Source organism: Ornithodoros turicata, chromosome 10 (genome assembly GCF_037126465.1).
Source record: "Ornithodoros turicata isolate Travis chromosome 10, ASM3712646v1, whole genome shotgun sequence".
NCBI lineage: Eukaryota > Metazoa > Arthropoda > Arachnida > Ixodida > Argasidae > Ornithodoros > Ornithodoros turicata.
Genome location: NC_088210.1, coordinates 35257232 through 35270880, shown reverse-complemented (window position 1 = coordinate 35270880; position 13649 = coordinate 35257232). Strand labels below are relative to the sequence as shown.

The 13649-nt window shown below is 45.0% G+C and overlaps 1 protein-coding gene across 3 annotated transcripts in view; it reads right to left on the bottom strand.

The window, feature by feature from the left end:
• Window positions 1–11747, bottom strand: part of LOC135370038 (metabotropic glutamate receptor 2-like) — a 151419-nt gene extending 139672 nt beyond the window's left edge. Inside the window, exons 1-2 of one of the 3 annotated variants that reach the window (XM_064603708.1) lie at window positions 11659–11747; window positions 10558–10972 (exon numbers count right to left, since the gene is read on the bottom strand). In XM_064603708.1, coding sequence (XP_064459778.1) covers window positions 10558–10972; window positions 11659–11676 — 433 coding nt within the window. In that variant the 5' untranslated portion in view covers window positions 11677–11747. Of the gene's footprint in view, window positions 1–10557; window positions 10973–11075; window positions 11256–11658 lie in introns of those variants that run through there. The other 2 variants (XM_064603709.1, XM_064603707.1) reach the window with 2 other exon arrangements.
• Between the last annotated feature and the right edge of the window lie 1902 nt (window positions 11748–13649).

The following is a 13649-nucleotide window of genomic DNA, read 5'->3' as shown; positions in this document are numbered from 1 at the left end:
CCCTCTCTGGTCTATATGCTCTTTCTAGGCTTAGACTACGTACTTCTCCCTGTTCATATTCTTCTTATGGTATACTATGCTCTAATTGATTCACATATTTCTTATGCCATGGAGGTATACGGTCTTACTTATTCCTCTAATCTCAATCCCCTTTTAATTGTCCAGAAGAGAGCCCTGCGGATTATTTTGTCTACGCCCCTCCGTGATTCTAATCTTTCGCTTTCCATTATCTGTCTATTGTAGATATTCACATTCTTGCGAGATATATGGTTGCGCTCCTAATCTACAAGTTTTATCATGGTATATGTTCTCAGACCATTCGATCTCTCCATATTTCGCTGGATTAGTTTGCTTTGCACTAAGCCCGATGTTAGCCTCGCAGTATTTCGTAAAAGCAGCATTAATAAGCATTATCTTTATATGCTTTGCACTTGTCAGGCACGCGAAATTTTCACTATAGTCGCCTAGTCGGTCAGCCCTGAAAATCTTACTGCGCCGCAGAGAGGTCACGCTCTCTCGCTGTGTCATGGTCACTCTGCTTCCGTATTGGCTGTTAAGACTTGCCGCGTGACACTACGCTGCAGCAGAATGATGGTGGCGCTGCAGTCTGTTTATCTCTAATGTATCGTATGTATAGTTGGCGGACTAGATTTCCTTTCCTTCTTAAGTTGAGCACGACTATAGAAAAATCAGTCTGCTTTGCAACTATTAAAGATATTTTTTGAAGTAAATGAACGTCCAATAAATTCCCACGATTATTATACTGGCGGCCCGCTTTTACCGACATAACCCGCTACCACGTGAGTCCTTTTCTATGCTTCTACGCTTGTGCTCGTGTACGAATTATTTTACTATCAAGGAGTCAGTATTTATCAGTCAGTCAGCAGTCATAATTTTTCTATTATCAGTCGTGCGCGTGGCTGAAAACGTGACGCCAAAATTTTCTGTTTCCCACCAGTGACCCCCCAGCCACAACAAAGTACATTCTCCGGTGACAGATGACATTTTTCTATTACTCTGTGCTACCAAACACGACACATAACTTGCGAAACCAACAGGCACGCAAAAAACTTTGTGAGCATTTGTCCGTCTTGAGCTTTCGGGCGGTGAGCAAATGTCCTGGATCCGCCTGGAGCAACCCAGTACACACCAGAAACTCCATGAATACCTCGACTTTTTGCAGGTTGCTCCAGTTCAAGCGGAAAGAAAACTGAAGACATGCGGGTTGTAGAACCTGATGTGCAACCCCACGCTTTGACTTGTACTTCAAACGAGGTATTTTTTTTATGCAGAATTCCTGTTTTGTGCAACGTCTTTGTCTCTCTCTCTTTCCTTTCCTTTTCTTTTTCCTTTTTTTTTCCATTTTGCGCTACATTGTCACTAAACGCCAGTTCTGTCTGCCAAACTGCAATCCCCCGCGACCTCGAGTAGATCATCCTACAAGGTGTGAGTGCTCCCTAGCTACAAATCGACTTCCTCTCTGATTGGACGGAGGAAATTCACTCCTAACGGGGTTCGCGGAGAAAAAAAATAGCCACAGAGGAATCCTTGTCGTATTTAAGAGCATCCCGGAAGGTAGGACCCAATCCACGACGCCCACACAAGAAAAAAACTCCCACCCAATGAAGAAGATATACCAGCGTAACCCTCAATTAAGAACCTTGTTCAGGCCACCATGACAGTTATTTGCTCGTTCTGCCGGTCGAAAGGTAATGTCGGCAGCCATTTGCCGGTATTTGTGGTTCAAAGGCCTTTCATAGAGGCTTTTCGGAGGCTTTTCCTTCAACATTTCAGAGCTGGAAGAAATCTAGAGCGTAGATCCAACTCTGCAGTCACCCGATAAGGTGACCGTGATAACCGTGAACACAGTGCCGACAAGCTTGGTAGTTTCTGTACCCGCACTGATTGGTCAACTCGTGTCCGCGTCCCAGTTTCTGAGAACGTTTTCAGAACGCAGGTATGATGAACCCCCGGATTGTTTTTATTTTTCTCCATATATGAATTACATGTTTCGGTTTGGAAGGACAGCCGCAGGACATCCTGAATGCGCCTGAGACTGGAAGGTGGCACGGGTTCGAATCCTGTCTGAGCTGTGTTTTCCGAAGACACTCCCGACGAATGTGGGCACAGTTCCCCCTGAAGTCGGCAGGGATGCATATTAACTCCGCTGTCCACCACTCCTTCCTGCTGTCCTCTCTGCACCTGTCCACGTCTGTATGCAGCTCATAGCCACAGTTGCTTCGCGTCACTAATGCGGAATTATATTAAAAAAAACATCCAGAATTATGTCGTTATCCGCCTTGATTTGTTGAAAACGGGAGGCGTGCGCCTTTTTTGTGACAATTATGATCAGCATAAGTGTCACAAAGTCCCGTTTTCAACAAATCATTGCAGGTAACGATATCATTCGCAATGATGGTTGGCTAGGAGGGTGATATGCTGTGAAGTTCATTTAAAAGAGTGTAGAGCGATGTGAGAAGAGATTTTCTGAGCACGCTTCTTATGGCGAATTCGTGTGGTCATTTCGCTTGGTAAAAGTGAAGAAGTCTTGCATGTTCGCGTAGCGCTTTCCGAGCGCCCGGAATTTGCCAGCTAGGACTTTTTGCGCCCGGACTCGATACGACCGGGCAGCGGGTTACCCAACTACATCCTCACTCCAAGGGTGGCGAGGGCCCGCATTGGCCCGCGTGTCCAAGTTCACGTGGGTTAGCAGACGACGAAACACGAAGACGAGCGACCGCGATGTCCCTAGCTTGATACAAGCGGCTAAAATCGCTCGATTCCTGGCACTCAAGTTCGGGTGGTCACATGATCCAGCGTGGGCAATTTCCCAGCGCTAGGCCGCGTTGCCATGAAATGTCCACCCGAATTCGCCGTTAGTCGCTCGTCAAGCGAAAAGATGCAACACGTAGTGTGCAGGTGCATGCTCGAAGCCTCGCCGTTGTTAGTATCTACGCAACCCCCTTGAGTTCAGATGACGGAGGACCAGTTTATCGTTCTTCAAAGAATCGCGGGGTAACCTACATGACGGTTTCTACTTGAGTACATAGAGGACTTGACGCGGCTGCTCGTGGACCATCGTGTTCAAGCTGCTTAAATATCACAGTTCTTCGGTGGTTGCGTTGAATACGAATTTAAAAGAAAGGACAAATATAGTGTGAATGTAACCCGAACGCTGGTTTTGCCATTCGGGTCTATCACAGCATTATTATAAGTAACCGCTTCCCTTTCGCGAACCTTTTATGACAGTTCCATCCATTGCCATGGAATAGCCTCTCGTAATAGCTGATATAGTGCAAGTAAGGTTCGGCAAAGGCAACCATAATAACAGCTACCAGGTGCTCCTTCGGTTGCATTCCACTTGCGCGAATGTCACAGGCGACAGTCCCCTTCACAGATTAATAGAGCGTCGAAATAACAGTCTTGAAATATCATCGGTACGCTCGCAACTTCATACAGAAATTCTTCCTACGCTGCCTCAGTTTCATAAGTGCAAAAGTGTTAAGCATTTTCCTCCACATCTTCAGGAAGGGTTATATACGGGGTATTTTCCCTTTCTTTCTTTTCATTCCACGCAGAATTTCTATTTTTAAAAAATCTGCGAAAGCAGGCGGACATCCCATGGGACAGTGAATGCAACTACTGAACGACTAATTAGCTTAAATTCATTAATTACGTTATTAATTAGATGTTTTCTGGGAAATGTGGGACAACAGAATTGGAGCCAGTCATTGTTCAAATCCGTCGTTCTTATTAAACACCCTGAGAAGCGAACGTACTTTGAGATGTAAATTGCCAAATTTCGCTACGCAAATTAACCCAAACCAGAACTACGCACTACTCGAACTTCACTTTGAAATTTCCAGAAGGAAGGGTTGTCGACTCTGCTGTTTTCGCCATTGTATCTCTATCCACTGTAGTAAGACTCCCATGATGTGTCGCCAGTGCAACAATACGCTTATTCCGGAAGAGCAGACACTGGGTAGAAGCTCCCTTACCACCCTTATCATGTCTACCATGTGCGCATTAACAGATATCAAACGGCCACACGCTTGATAAGAAAACTATCGGAAAACCATTTCGTGTGTGATCTCCTGCATGACATCTTCATGAATTATGCTTCGTAATGCTATTGTACTCGCAGAGACATCCATCCTAATTTCAAAGAAAGCCTTAGGAATGTCTTTCCCGCCTCAGGGCAGGCTAGAAATACCCTCGACGAAAGTGTAAATTTATTCCACACGTTGAGACAACCGTCGCCCTCTTACACTATCTCCTCTGCTCGAAAAATGTACAGTTTCGCGGCAACTTCCTTTTTTAAAACGAGAAAAAACCTATTTCGTCGGACACAAAAGAATATATTTGAAATCAAAAGCTTCGACAAAGAAGCCCTGTCTGTCGTCTCTGTCCAACGTATCTGCTTAAGTGCTCACACAAACCTAAGGAATCCTACAAACATTCAAAGTTGGCGATAGCTGACCCATGTTTGCGGAACGATTCAGCATTTCCCGTTAGGCCTAAGTATACCCGGCTGCTCCCTGGAAGATAACAACATACCGGGAGGAACAGCTTCTTTTCTTTCTTTCTTTCCGTAAGGCCTTTTTGCTTCTTACAATAATTGTTGTCCCTTTTTTCTACGGGTCCTGGAGGGGAGGAATTAGCCGCGGCAGAAGGTGCACATCACTCGACTCACCAAGTGAAAACGGACTAATGAGTCCCAACGAAGGACGTGATATTTTTGTCAGTTCCGCGCGTGCAACGCTACAGGAACGGCGATTCTTAAACGAATTACTCCTCCTGTTGCTCTACTTTCGACGTAGCCACGATAACATGCTTGTTATCGGAAAGAAAAATTCGAGAGAAGACAAAGCGTACCCATATTGGAGTCATAAATACTATACTGTCCCGGGAGCAGAAAATGGCTGCTGCTATTCCGAGCGGAGTGTTGCTAGGCGTGCGGCGACGTTAATGCGTTTGGCTTGTGCATAGTGATTCCGTATCATGTACTTGTGGCTCTTTGCATGGTAGACGTTTTGTGTTTAGCAAGATCGTCGTTTGGGTGGCGTCCATTTTTTCTTATTTTAGGTACAGACTGCGAGTGAGGCTTACTGAATGTGCGCGTAAACATTCTCTCAGCCTGACGTGGATTACTCTATAAGTGATCAACGGCACGTCTACCTTTGTTTTCCTCGCATCGTTTTTTGCACATGAAACTTGGATTGAATATTTTCTTCTCAACCGCTCTCAGTTTGTCTCGCGATGTGGCTTTCACTCCAACTTTACACATCTGCAATCTGGTGTACCCCAGGGATCCGTGCTTGGTCCCCTTCTTTTTCTAATTTATATTAACGACATGCCTAACAGCATAACGTCCTCTATCCACTTATTCGCTGACGACTGCGTCATCTTTCGGGAAATACCTGACACTTCTGACACCATCCTCTTAGAGTCCGACCTTAACAGCGTTGCCGATTGGTGCAGCAAATGGTTGATGGTTCTGAACACTAATATATGCAAAGTCATGCGAGTCTCACATACTAATTCAACTCCGCCTAATTATATACTAAACAACGCAACCTTATCAACTGTTCAATCTTATAAGTACCTTGGTGTGCATATAACTTCTGACCTTAGTTGGAGGTGCCATGTGGACTACGTCACTGGTAAGTCTTACCGTTCATTAGGTTATTTGCGGCGTAATTTCTCAAAGGCCCCTGCCAATATTAAGCTAACTATGTACAATACTTTAATTCGTCCGAAAGTGGAATACGCATCAGCCATTTGGGATCCTAATTCTTCCACACTAACCTCTGCCATTGAAATGATACAAAACCATTATACACGTTTTATACTATCAAACTACCATCGCACTAGCAGCATCACATCAATGAAAGAATCTCTGGGTTTGCCACCACTTCAGATACGCAGGAAAATATCTCGGCTTTGTCTCTTTCATAAAATTTATCAGCACGCCGAATTGAGCACACAATTTATCACTCGCCCCTTTTACATCTCGTCCCGCAATGATCATTGTTGCAAAGTTCCCATTCCTTCATGTAACACTAATTCTTACTTTCATACTTTCTTCCCGCATACGGCAACTGAGTGGAACCACCTTCCACGTAACATAGTTCAGATAACTAACCCAGATTCATTTCGTAAAGCAGTCTATCAGCTCCTGTTGTTATAACATTGTTCTTTGTTACAGTATTGTTATTTTCATACTATTTTATATGTGTATTCTATTTCCTCACTCCCCTCTGTAATGCAATTGCGCTTGAGGGTAATAAAATGAAATGAAATAAAATGAAACGAAATGGGTAATGGGCAAATGGAATAAATATAATAATGGATACAATGCAGCTTTTGGTTATGTATTTTACGGATCCTTTTCAAAATGTAACCAAGTAGAAGCCATAATATTCAATAAAATTTAATAACATTCAATTCAATAACATCAAATTTATACAAAAAGAAGCCCCAGACAGGAATATTTTGGGACTATTCTATGATTTTGCATACTTTTCACTTGGAGTCTCTGTTCAAAATATTGGCAGATTTGAGCTTTTTCCTTTCATCTTCCCCTACCGTATCACTGGGTTTCCTACTTTTCGATAAGAAAATCAAATCCTGAAAGTCAATACGGCTTTAGCAAGATGGACAAACGTCAAAATCCGTGACATTGAGTGAGCTTCCCTGCGGCGTTTCTGTGATACGCAGGCAAAGCACGCTTTACAGGAACCTCAACACGACAAAAAAATATGCGCTTGGTGAAGGCACGTTGCAAGTTATGAAAATTACTGGGTAATCAATAAGACGGCTACGCAAAAGCGCGTGACAACCTGTCCGATGAAGGATGAATATTCGAGATGTCGTAGGAAATAATTAATCTTAGAGATGCGCTAGACGCAATCTCCAAGTTTAATTAGGCATAGATTCCGATTCAGCTCCCGTTGAAGCTCTTTTACGAAGTGTGCAAGTTGGTCAGAGATGATGGGCTTCGTTCCATCAAGCGCAACTAATTTGCGCAGCGAACCGAGCTGGCCCTGCACGGATGCGCTTCCAAATATTCGTTTATCTCTCGCGTGTTGTGTGCACACCCATTTCAAATGATTAGGCGCAACGTAACGTGAGAAGAAACAGCTTCCAGCAGGAAGAGCTTGCGCTGTGAAAACGTCACAGGTGGACTGGAATTCCAGTCGAAAAGGGCGGTTAATTAGGCAGAGGTTTCTTCCGTGAGAGGCTGGGTTTCGTATCGTGGTGTCAGACGGGCAACTACTTTAAAATGTTGAAAAAATCTGCCTGCTCTCCTCGTTCCGACGCTCCTCAGCATGCGTCTCTACATATGTAATGTTCCTTACCCACCACAAAGACTGTGAATATTTCATGCAGCTGCTGATGTACTGACATTTTTACAAACTACTTTTTTACGAATGTCACTGAAATGAGCTGCTCCATTGGTATTTAACGCGACATAATAAAGCACTTTAATTACGGGGTAATATTAAATTTATTTCCGTAGTCGGAGCACACTCAGGTACGGATAAGAAGCGTCCTCGTTTACGTGAGTGACCGCTTAGAACGAAACCCTTGGCGATTTGAGCTCCGTTCTTCTTCTAAACCAACCTTAATCCATGATGAAAGATCATCATTAATTTCTTATGGGCTTTGTAAGTATTTGTCTTTTCTATATGTTCCCGCCTCAGAACATGAATTGTCTCATGTTCAATCCTTAAATCCGTTCGTGGTTAAATTTCCGCCACCTTTTTTAACGAAATCTCAGCACCCTGTACTGAACCGAATGCTGGGTATTAACTGTTTTGGCGCACCCATACAGGAAAAATAAGATCGAAGCAACCGCCATATTGCTGGTGGTCGTGTTCGAACACGCAACCTTGCAATCAGTAAGGCAACGGTGGTTTTCAAAAATTATGATATCAAGTTGGCTTCGACGCTCTCTGACATTGCCTGTCGGATCTATAATAGCTAGGCCTACATCCATTATACCATGCCTGAAATCTCCCGAGAAAAAGCTGTGCCACGCTTAGTTCTCTTACCTGCCACATTGGCGCTCTGGCCGTTAAGCATCGGCACGATCCGTTACGGGAAATAGTTATAGTGCGCCTGCCTACACCCTGGCAATTGCACGCTGCACCTTCTCTCTGCTTTCAAATAAACATCATTTGCGCTGAAATCTGAGAAACAATGCTAATTCAAAGTAAATGTAAATTCAACGTAATTTTTTTTTTTCTATTATGGGCGCGTATGAGCATTCACATATACGGCAATGAAATCCTAGAAGGTTTTATATCGAATTTTGTTGATAATTTGCTCTTTGCGGAGCGACTGACTTTGTGGTACCAACCTGACTCTGTCCGTCAGGCAGTACAGTTTCTGGACCGACTCCTCGGTAAAAAATGGATAGGCCATTTGGGGCCTGTGTCATGGCCACCGGACTTGACTCCCATGAATTTTTATTTGTGGGGACGCATCGAGGAGGAGGCATGCAAAGGAACCCGCTTCACTTGCAGGGGAAAATAACTTCTTTCTGCAGGTCACTTCGCTCAAGGGAAATTAAAAGAACAACGCGGGACATTGTCCGCAGATCACGACTATGCAATTATGGTGGCGGGCACTTTGAACATTTTTAGTTGGGGCGGCTCGCGCGACGATACACTTGGATGTCGCTGCTCTAGCACGATGTTCACAACTCCCCCACCACACTCTAAAAACAGAGCTTCACCGCATAACACCGCTTTTCACGAGTCAATATGTCCATTGATAGTATTGTATGTCACCTCATTTGTTGAAAACGGTAGGTGTATAAGCCTTTTTGGTACATTTAACGTGTGTGCATAAGTGTCCCAGAAAGGCGTACACCCACTGTTTTCTGCAAATCACGAAACTGAGCCATATCATTCAGCATAAAACGGTTGGTTCTCGGTATGTTGTGGGGTGAAGCTTCGTTTTTAGCGTGCAGACCACAAAAAAACATGAAAACCGGGTAAACCAAAGTTGTGTGATTCACATTCGTGTACTCTTTTTGTAACGGGTGTTTGTGGAAAACGACGGGATGTTCAAGAGGGGCGGGCATATGTCAAAGCAAGCAGGAGGCGTTCCGACCACGACAGAGCGGTGTATTACGTACACGTACGATCAGGCATTTACGCTAAAGAGTCGCACCTTCCAACAGCATGGAAGAAATGCACCACTTAGCTTTCTTTTTAATGCCTTCGCATCTCCCAAAGCCGCTTATCTGCCTTTCTTTCATCCTTTTCTGCAGCCGGCGCTCTGTCAGATAGCGAGTGATATGCTCTCCTCACGCCGCTGTGTTGCGGCCGACTTAGTGCGTCGCCCAAATATACGCAACTAAACCTCAATTTTCGGGACAACTTTTCTGGACATAACCACCGTACTACGAATCGTATTTTGCGGCGGGTTTGGCTAATTCAACCACGGTCTATCCGATTTAGCGAGAAAAACGTTACATTGACTAGACAAATTTCTGAGTTCAATTAAAAAATTCGATTTATATCATTTAAAATTCGTCGAAAGTAATTTTAGTCGGTGGCAAATTAAATGTCCGGAAGGTAGCCGCTTACCCCATATTTTCCTGTTGAGCCGTTTTTTTTTTCTTTTTTACAAAGGTCAAATGACACGTTACGTGACGCACCCTGTATATATACATATATATATATATATATATTATTGTGTGATACTAACACATAATATTAGTGTGGAGCCAAGAAGGAGCTGTCATTAAGGAAATAATAACTTTCTCCGTCATTTCTGTAGAAAATAGAAAGCTTTCGAGCATTTTTAACCCAGTAGCCATTTTAGAACCGAAATTAATGCGAGGGTATGAAGCAAAACACATTCTTGGTAAGTAAACTATTTCCATATACTCTGCTTGAAAGGTACGACGTTCCTTGCATTACAAGTTCCAATGTACAGTTATTCACTCGGAAAAAATCCGATTTTTTGCGTCACCCTATTTTCTTCCTTGTCTTCATCCTCAACTTCCTCATCCTTACCTAATCTTCATAATCTTCAGCCTCAATTTCGATGTCCGCTACTCGGGAATTTTGACTTTTCTTTTTTTTTTTCGAAGCACCGGGGTCTTTCCCTGGCTGCATAATAAATCTCCAGATATAATTGATAGCGCTACAAGAGATCAATAACACCCAGAAACTACATCAACCGGATTCAACTTCCATACTTCGGTGCGAGTGATCACCTGTAGCTGGTAGTTTTATCAACTCTGTGCTCTGAAAAAAATGAGGAAAGCAACTCCTTCTCATGAATGAATCCACAAGGAGGTAGATAATGTTCTTTTGTCTCTATGCCGTAGCACATGCCGTAGTCTATTTCAGCTTAATGTCCGCTTGAGAGAACCGTATCGTTACCATACCGGTCGATCGGAGACGTGGGAAGGAAATACTGCTCTTCGTGTTGCTCCCCATGTTGTTGTCTAAACATTTTGCTTTTGTGTTACATCATATACGTTAGCAGGAAAAAAATATTTCGCTTCAAATGTGATTTTAAAAAGAGCCATACCTTTGATGAAGTCGACCGCCTGCTCGAGGCCGTACGTGTCCTTATCGCAATCATCGAGCACATAAGTGCCAAGTGAAATCCCTGGCAGGAAATCCTTGTTATTGTTGACCCAGTCCAACGTAAAGAGGAGACACTCGAGCGCCTGGACGCCACCTTGTGGCATGATAGGTCCGCACGTGAGTTTGTCCTCGCGCTCATGCACCATCATGAGGGCACCAAGCACGACGTCACCGTCGATCTTCGCTGCTCGCTTTATGGGCCATGTGTAGTTTCGGGGCTCAGCGGGGGTCAAGAGGTGCGCGAGCAGCAGCAGCGCAGAGGGCACCGCCGGGGAACGCCGCCGCATCGCTGAGGGGGGCCCCGGCTCTGCACGGTCGTCGACGCCGAGGCACTCCAGCGCCTCTAGCGGTGGCGGCTGCACAGAAAGGGAGCAGACGGGAGAAATGGATTTTTTTTATATGTGGAAGAAAGGAAGAGCTGACCTCGCCTTAGATAACCCTTTGAAAATTGTTCCTTACCAAAATATAGAGATTACACTCATGCCGTCCCGTGTTTAGGCGAACGCTGGACCGTAATGGTCCAGCGTTAGGTGACAAACAAATAATATTCGTGGGATGCGGTGCACATCCTGGAGCCACCAGAATACGCCTAGGACATCTTCCTGCTAACCGGCAATGTCTCATGTTTGCGCGTGCAGGGAAGACGCAGCGTCCTCAATACAGTACCGCTTCGAGTAGTCTCTATAGCAACTGTTCCTAAATCTACGGTATGTCCTGTTACTTGATCACGTGTCCGCTCCTATTTTCTTCGCCTCGCAACAAGTTGCAACTGCAACAAGTTTCGCCGCCACATACGGCCCATGGGTGGAGACAATAATAATTTCGACGCAGCGTCGGATCATCGACACATGGTGGGGTAAGCAATGTTTACCTCCTCCAAAGGGTAATGACGGCAACACAAGCGTCCACTATGGCGCACGTGGATTCAAAACACAAAGTCGAATGTGTAGCACGAAAAGGTGCACCGTCAGAGGTAGTATCAACTTAAGAAAACCTGTCCAGGGAAAATATGCCTCGCGAGATCATTGGAGTAATTTCTTACTGCCATGCCTGCATACATGATTGCCTGTGAGTCGTACTGTGGTCTTTATGAAAGCCAGTCGGGCTCAAAGGCCATGCTCAAGACTGATCCCACCACTGGGTTTGCCGGCTGCAAAAGGATATGTTTACGCCGCCGATAAGCACAGTGGCGCCAATGCATTAAAAAAAGACCATGCACGTGTCACTTGTGACAGGAACTGGTTACTACAGCTACTCCCGGCGTTATCGCAACGGTTCGTGTGTGTCACGGAATTGTCCTCCTATAGCCTTGTATACAGCTGAAGCCAGAACGATGATGACGTAGTTGTGATTCGATCATTTTCCAGTTCAAAGTAGGGGAGGACGATGGCTTCGACTTGAAGATGGAAACCAGTTCTGTGGAAGTATCGAATATAACACTGCCTGGAACCGGGTAAGCTACGAACGGGAGGTCTGGAAGGTGAGCTCGCTTCTCGCAGCCTGGTACAAAGTGATCCGTTTCTTCCATGCCGCTGTGATGTCGGATCCTAAGGACGCACGTGAGTACGAATTTTAAAATCCTCTAAGGGTTCCAAAGGCAAGGTGTATTCCTCCAGAGTTGAAGCATTGGTGCATGGCTGTTGCTCTCGGGCTGTCTTAGTGCGTACACCGCGGAGTAACTACCGCGATGAAAGCAGATGAAGACAAACCGTGGAACTGTTCCTAGAAGGGGAGAAAACCGCGATTGGAACCCTTTGGATCTCACCTTGTAGCAACCACTAATGATGTGTCCACTCGACCTGGTCTAAACAAACTCACATCAAATGACTGTGTGAAATGTGTTTTAGATCGGCAGTCGCTCTAGTTATTTATGAACATTTTGTTTCCGCTCTAGAACGTGACTAGAAAGTAATATGATTAGGTATCACTGTGGTGGCTTAGAAACAGGACTGTCATGTGGGTGTCTTTTCCAGTATTTCTGCACCAGTTTTCTTCCGGTACTGACATGTTCGACGCCATGGACCTGCTAAGAGAGGAGGTGTTCTTCGACGCTTCTTTTGTGATTTGGTTGTATATAATTGTCGCTTTATGAAGATAAGCTGGCCTGGCTATGCGTACGTCACTACAAAGACGCATTTTTCTCGATGAAAGATGAAAGTCACTGAAAAGGTTAGCCAGCTGTAGGACTCGTTCCAGACTCGTCCCGCACTTGTTCCAGCCCCAGAACATGAGTTCTCTCACGCATTGTTCTCGTTCATCTGAACGCTCCTCCGAGCGAAGCACAGCCTGCTCTGTCTGCAGACTTTCTAGACGAGAATTCCCTCTTACATCTGCCCAGGACGCGTACTACTCCTTCCTGCTGTTCTCTCTCCATCTGTCAATACGCCGCTCATGGTCCCAGTTGCTTCGCGGAGCTAATACGAAATTAATAAACTTACGCAATCGCAATAAGGCGATGCTTTAATCGGGCTACTCTGGACATTTCCTCTTTTTTTTCTTTTTTTCAATGGTACGCAAAACGCTGTCGGTGAACGTCGATCATGACACGTTTGTAATGACGATATCTTTGAAACGTTGCAGTGGATGAGACGTAGACACAACACAAACCTCACAATGCATGCTTCAGTTGAATGATGGCAGCCGAAAGAAAGTCACCAGCAGGTTCTAGCCCCACTGCTGGTGTCAATTATGTCTTTGGTCTGTCCTGGCCGCGATGGTCAACGGTTCTGGTTTGGAGACTCTCTGGTAGTAACAATGTAGCCAGGCATAATTCATATCTCGGTACGTGATGTACGTTCCGCGCCTGAGTAAAGCTACTAGGACATATTCGGCAGTGTCCAACAGTTCTTTCAGTTCGAACCGAAAATGTGCTTGATGTGCTTCTGTGGCTTGGCCTATTTGCTGTCTGGCCAGGTGTTCACTGTGGCCTACGTCCAACCGCGTCGTCGCAAGCGCTGTGGTGGTGATCCAACTCAGGACCTCTCTGAGAACACGCGATGTACCCTCCAACTGTACGCATTCTCTTTCATCGTC